The sequence below is a fragment of the Nematolebias whitei genome, chromosome 17 (assembly GCF_014905685.2).
Source record: "Nematolebias whitei isolate Nwh7 chromosome 17, NemWhi1, whole genome shotgun sequence".
NCBI lineage: Eukaryota > Metazoa > Chordata > Actinopteri > Cyprinodontiformes > Rivulidae > Nematolebias > Nematolebias whitei.
Window position 1 is genome coordinate 19,256,130 of NC_056514.1, and position 6,021 is coordinate 19,262,150.

The 6,021-nt window shown below is 41.1% G+C and overlaps 1 protein-coding gene across 2 annotated transcripts in view; it reads left to right on the top strand.

Annotated features, from left to right (window-relative positions):
* Positions 1–4,814, top strand: part of tecpr1a (tectonin beta-propeller repeat containing 1a) — a 42,041-nt gene extending 37,227 nt beyond the window's left edge. For both annotated transcript variants that reach the window (XM_037690751.1, XM_037690750.1), the window contains exons 15-23: positions 319–415; positions 604–683; positions 808–864; positions 1,081–1,255; positions 2,616–2,751; positions 2,929–3,021; positions 3,095–3,201; positions 3,474–3,593; positions 4,707–4,814. In XM_037690751.1, coding sequence (XP_037546679.1) covers positions 319–415; positions 604–683; positions 808–864; positions 1,081–1,255; positions 2,616–2,751; positions 2,929–3,021; positions 3,095–3,201; positions 3,474–3,593; positions 4,707–4,772 — 931 coding nt within the window. In that variant the 3' untranslated portion in view covers positions 4,773–4,814. The remainder of the gene's footprint in view (positions 1–318; positions 416–603; positions 684–807; positions 865–1,080; positions 1,256–2,615; positions 2,752–2,928; positions 3,022–3,094; positions 3,202–3,473; positions 3,594–4,706) is intronic.
* The last annotated feature ends 1,207 nt before the right edge of the window (positions 4,815–6,021 follow it).

The window sequence follows — 6,021 nt, forward strand, 5'->3', positions numbered from 1 at the left end:
ATATATTGTCTTGAACTGTATTTCAGAATTCTTCTCAATACGTATCACTTTGTTGGGTTTTATTATTTTGCAGGAGGCTGCATGCGCTCTTTAGTTTGTTTACTCTGGTTAATCTAAAGCTAGTTGGAACCACAGTGGTCACTGTAATCCATGATGTGCTGAGTCAATCACAGAACAGATCGAGCAACGTTATGTTGTAGTATTCTTCCATTTAAACACAGCGCTGACGTACATGTACAGTGAATCTGCGTCACTTTGTTTTACTGTCATAACTTACTGGCACTAGTAGTTTATAATTTCTGACCCACTTTGTTTCAGAGGTCTTCCAACAGATCGCTACATGTGGAGCGATGCCTCTGGATTACATGAATGCACAAAAACCGGCACAAAACCTCCATCTCCTCAGTGGACATGGGTACGCAGAGCCACACACATGAGCATATCCTCTTCTGTAGGGAGCTAAAACCAGCTTCAGCTTTCATGCATTAACACTACCCTTAATTACCTGGAAACTGCAGGAGTTTATTCTTGACTTGTCACAAAGCATGCGGTTAAACCTGCAGGTGCGTCCAGTCTTTCACGTCTCGTCTCTGCTGTTTCCAGGTGTCGGACTGGGCCGTCGACTTCAGCGTCTCCGGGGGAACCGACAGAGAAGGCTGGCAGTACGCTGCTGATTTTCCAACGTAGGTTTTACTCGTCGTTCCTTAAACCCTCCAGCTGCATGAGCTGACTCAGACCATGTTCACAGTTGCAACCTTCATTTAGTTATTTGTTCCTGCAGCTCATTCTTTGTTTGCATCCATGCAGGTCGTATCACGGCTACAAAACCATGAAGGACTTTGTTCGTCGCCGGCGATGGGCCAGGTACTGTAAAAAGCAACTCTGGCAGTAGAGTTCACTGTTGAGTGGATGCATCAAACGAATCTATTCAACTTGACACTTTCCTACTGGTTTCTAACATTTATTTATCAGTAAATAGGAGTAAGGTTTTTTTTTTATGTGTGCGTTTATAAAAGCGTTTTGACGAATCAGTTATCTGTAATTCAGATATGGTAAAATCTTTTGTCTTTTTCCACTTAGAAAGTGTAAAGTAACAACAACCGGACCCTGGCAAGAAATTCCACCGATCCCACTGAGCGATGTGACAATCCTGCCGTGTTCGGCTCAGAGCCATGTGGAGACGGTTCCTGTATGGGCGATCAGCAACAAAGGAGATGTGCTCTGCCGACTGGGAGTCACCACGCTGACACCGGCTGTGAGTCATCAGTATGCAAGCTGACACCCCAGAAACAGGTTTAACACCTGTAGTGGAGACAGCCATAAGGGTTTCATAGTAATCGTCCTGTTGATGGAACAATAAATGTTTATAATGAATAAAAATGGACTCGCCTTTCATGACAAAAGATATAAAATTAGCTCCCAGTTGGGTCACAGCAAATCTCTGGTGACCGGTTAGTGCTCAGAGGAAATGTTGTGAGTGAGTTCATGCTGCTGCTAAATTGGATCTTAGGTCAAATTCCCCTAAACTAATCTGTGTTGGGTAAAGTTGACAAACGGTGGCGGCCATCTTAACTTGTGGTGATTCTAACTGTTAATGAGTTGCAGGTGTTCGTTTTGACAGTTCCGATAAAGACATTCCAGTGATTTATGAGAAATTTTGCTAACAATTAATGGCAAACTCTTAAACAAAGATCTCACACAATGTGCATGTGGTATGTGTTGGGTATGACTATCAGCTACCACCACCAAACTTTAGCTCAGTATCAGTGTAATTGACTGAGTTGTCACTTTTGTGTTGCTAAGGTTGGTCAGTTGTGGCAGCCATCTTCAAAATTTCAATCATTTATAGATTTACAGACTTTTTATGCATCTTATTAGAATTTTTCTAGTGATTCATGATATATTTTGCTAACAGACAAACACAGACATGCACACAGATACAACTATAAAAATGTAGATACAGTAGTCCCTCGTTTATCGCGGGGAATCCGTACCCTGAAGCCCTGTGATATGTGAAAAACCGCAAAGTAGGAATAGTAGTACAAGTAGTTAGTAGTAGTTAAGGCATCTTAAACCCTTCCCACACTCTTGCAATATTCTAAACAATGTTTCTAAACTCTAAATGCTCTAAGAGAGCACAGAATGTCATGAAATCAGCTCTCTGCCTCCACTGCTCTCGGCCACGCCCACTTGTCCGCCTCTGGAGGGAGCGTCTCCTGCAGCTGTGGGCTGCACACAGGTGCTAAATAATTTAAAATAATTTATTTTAAATAAAAAGATCCATGCTGATCGTGCGGCTCATCCTTCAATCGGCCATTGCGTGTCATGTCCAGTCTTACTTTGAAAAACCGCGATAGAGCGAGTCCACGAAAAACGAACCGCGAAGTAGCGAGGGACTACTGTACATCAAAAGTGTTTATAGGATTTTCCAGTAAAAACATTTCAAAAGAAGATAAAAAAATAAATAAATAAAATAAACCTCTGTAAAAGCAACATGGCTGCCCAGCTGCAGACTGGTTTTATAGTCAAGACAAACCACAGAGAATCCAAACAGTGGAAGAACTTTGGCACACCTGAGAGGAAGTAGTTGTAACTTCCTCCCGTTTGTCTCTCAGGGATCCTCGTGGCTCCACGTGGGAACAGATCAGTCTTTCAAGTCCATCTCCGTTGGAGCCGGCGGCCAGGTCTGGGCCATCGCCAGGGATGGTTCTTCTTTCTACAGAGGATCGGTATCTCCACAGAACCCAGCAGGTCAGCAGGAGAAGCTGTGACCGTCTGAAGAGCAATCAATAATCAGCTCTATTGGCTCTTAACTAAATACATAAAATATATAATAGCTATGTTAGAGAGCAGATTTATAGGAACCAGCACAGCAGCTGCCAAAACTGGACATCAGCAATATAAAGTGTGTTGTGGTTCCCTCTGCAGGCGACTGTTGGTACCACATCCCCTCTCCTGCTAAACAGAAGCTGAAGCAGGTTTCTGTGGGGCGGACATCGATTTACTCTGTGGACGAAAACGGTAAGGCAAACATCTTTGTTTTACAACCATTCCTGCTGCAGGAATATCTCTAATCTGGATGTTTCCTAAACAGGTAACCTATGGTACCGACAGGGTGCGGCCCCCAGCTACCCTCAGGGCTCCGCTTGGGAGCACATCTCTAATAACGTGCGCAGAGTCTCTGTGGGGCCTCTAGATCAGGTAGGCACAGATATGCCAGCGTCCTGAGCACATGCACATGACTTTTATGACAAATTTTGCTGTACTTGTTGCAAAACACAAACGAACTGAAAACGAGCATCCTGCGGTCAGTTAGATTTTACAACTGGTCATTTTTTCAGGATGTAATGGCTAATTTAGGAGTTTCTTTTTTCTGAAACATAAAATATTTCTCAGAGTAAATGTGTTATTGCGTGTCACTTCCTGTTCCTTAACAGTTTCTTGTTTGCTGGTTTTGTTTGTGTGATTTATAGGTTTGGATCATAGCAGACAAAGTTCAGGGCAGTCACAGTCTGAGTTGTGGGACGGTGTGCCATCGGCTCGGGGTCCATCCCATGGAACCAAAGGGACAGTCATGGGACTATGGGATCGGGGTAATTTCACTTTTAATGGACATTTGACTTTTAATGGGTCAAAAGTGGGCAATAGAATAAAAGCATGTTGTCATGACATAAACCGGCAGAGTGCATTTAAAACTCAAATCTGCAGCTCAAACATTAAGGATGCCCAGGGAACACTTGCTCTCTTCATAATAACAAATGTTTGAATATAGATGTGGTGTTTCAGGTGATTATTGACATAATGATAATGTTTTTGCCCTAATCATAACATTTAAAACTGAAATCATTTTGGAGTTGATGTGAGCCAAAACGGCCAACACATCTAATCATCTTTAGAACATGTTATTCAGCTGAATGATATGTAGAGTGTTAGTTTGGTGTGGTAGTAGCTGAGCGTCATCCCCAACACATCTTCAGAGTGCTAACTGATCATTACGGTGAGTGAGTTGTGCATAAAGTTATTTTCATGGTTGTAACAAAAGGAGCACGACTCCAGCATCTGTCATCGTAAGATGGTCTGACTTTAAAATGTTGGCATGAAAGATGCAGAGCAATACGCATTTCTTCAAGGAAGGTTGAGTCTTTAGTTTTACTGTTTTGTTTCTTTTTATTTAAAAATGACTACCGTATTTTTCGCCGTATACATCGGACCTTTTTTTGCATAAATTTGCAAATAATTGTTTTTAAGTGTTAATCTTGTTAAGTTCTTGTTAAGGTCCTCTCCCGTGCAAGCTTCTGCAGCCACGATTTTGGCAGCCGATCCATTTTGGGCACAACTCCGGCCCACGTTTCCGGGTGGTCAGCGGTGATGCATAACAAATGCGACATATCAGCGGTGACACATAATAGATGTGACTTATATGGCGAAGCGACTTGTTTATGGTTTTTTTTTCACTTTATTAGGCATTTTTGGACTGATGCGACTTATACGGCGGAAAATAGGGTACTTAGATTTGATATAAAGATTCAGAGCTGTATGGAGCTTGTATCCTAAATCTCAAACACGTCACTAAATACACAGTGTGTTTATTCATAGGAGGAAATGAAGTGGTGCCATTTTGAATCTTTTTTGGTTTGTTTTTGTGATTATTTGAAATTACTTTAAAGTCTGATTGTGTGACAGACTGTCTCCTCTTTTTTTTTTAGGGTGGGTGGGAGCACATCACAGTGAGAGGAAACTCCATGGAGCCCCCCCGTGTCAGTCTTCCCTAACAGCCTGGACTACCACAGCGACACTCCACCCCCCACCCCCCAGGCAGGAGCTCATAGAGAAATTAATCCAGGGTTTCATCTCTGAACGGGCATTACAGTGCACTCGTTTTGTTGTTGTCATTTTAAGCTGAATATTGAGGAGCTGTGTTTATAAAATATTGTATTTATGTTTGAAACGAGACAGATATGTTTACTTGTAGTTGTGAACGAGCTGAAGAACCAGCTTCTGAATTTATATTACTGTACACCCCAAAATCCGGTTCAACTAAATGCATCAAAATTAGCTTTTTGCTTCACTGATTTGCCTTTCCATAACTTTGTAACAAATAGAGAAAATTATGGCCACGATATTTTTATTTTCAGCTTTGGATGTAAAAAATCTGGAAACTTTTAGCTTTTTTAGCTAGCTCAAGTTTCAGAGGCTGTTCACCTCCACTAACTGCACCTTACAGCACAAAATTACAGAGGTTGGCGAGTTATTGAAAATGTTCAGGCAGAAAAAACAAACTCTTTACAAAAAATAATTCACTGAGAGCTGTTTAAACTAAATACAACCACAGTTTACATTGTTTCTATTGATAAGCTGTCAGTAAACCAGCTAATTGAGGCTTAGCTGTAAATAAAGTACATTTATTTTATTATAACAAAAAAAAAAATTATGGATCACTCACAATTTTCAGCATTAGGAGGTAAGGGAAGATGGTAAATTACTTATAAAATCATCTTGAAATATTTAAACTAAACCTTCCTTGTTCTCAGGAATATTTGAATTTGCATTCTGTCTACTTAATATATATCCATTGTCTTTTACCTGCTTCTTCCTTTTTGGGTTGCGGGGGTCACTGGTGCCCATGTCCAGCTATCACTGTGTTCTGTTCTTCACACAAAGGAACAGAAAACACCAAGAATAACTTCATGTTTGTAAAATAACCTGAGAACAAAAGTGAAAGTTCAGCCCTGACAGCAGCTGCTTTTAACTGTAACTGTTCATTGAGACCTGAGAGCTTTGATGGAAGGTTATATTTCTGGTTTGTGTTTAAAGTCTCTGAACAACGAGTCAGCTGCTTCAACAAATAACTCTTTTAATCTCTCCGTGTTGAAAAGACTTCTTGTGCTTAACAATTATTAAAGTGACTCACCTGGACTGATGCTTCGCTGCTGGTCAGCTGTAGGAGAAATGACTCGTGTCTGGATAACTGGGATCTTAGTTCTTCACCGTTTTCTTTCTCAGCTCGCTTTTCAGATGTAA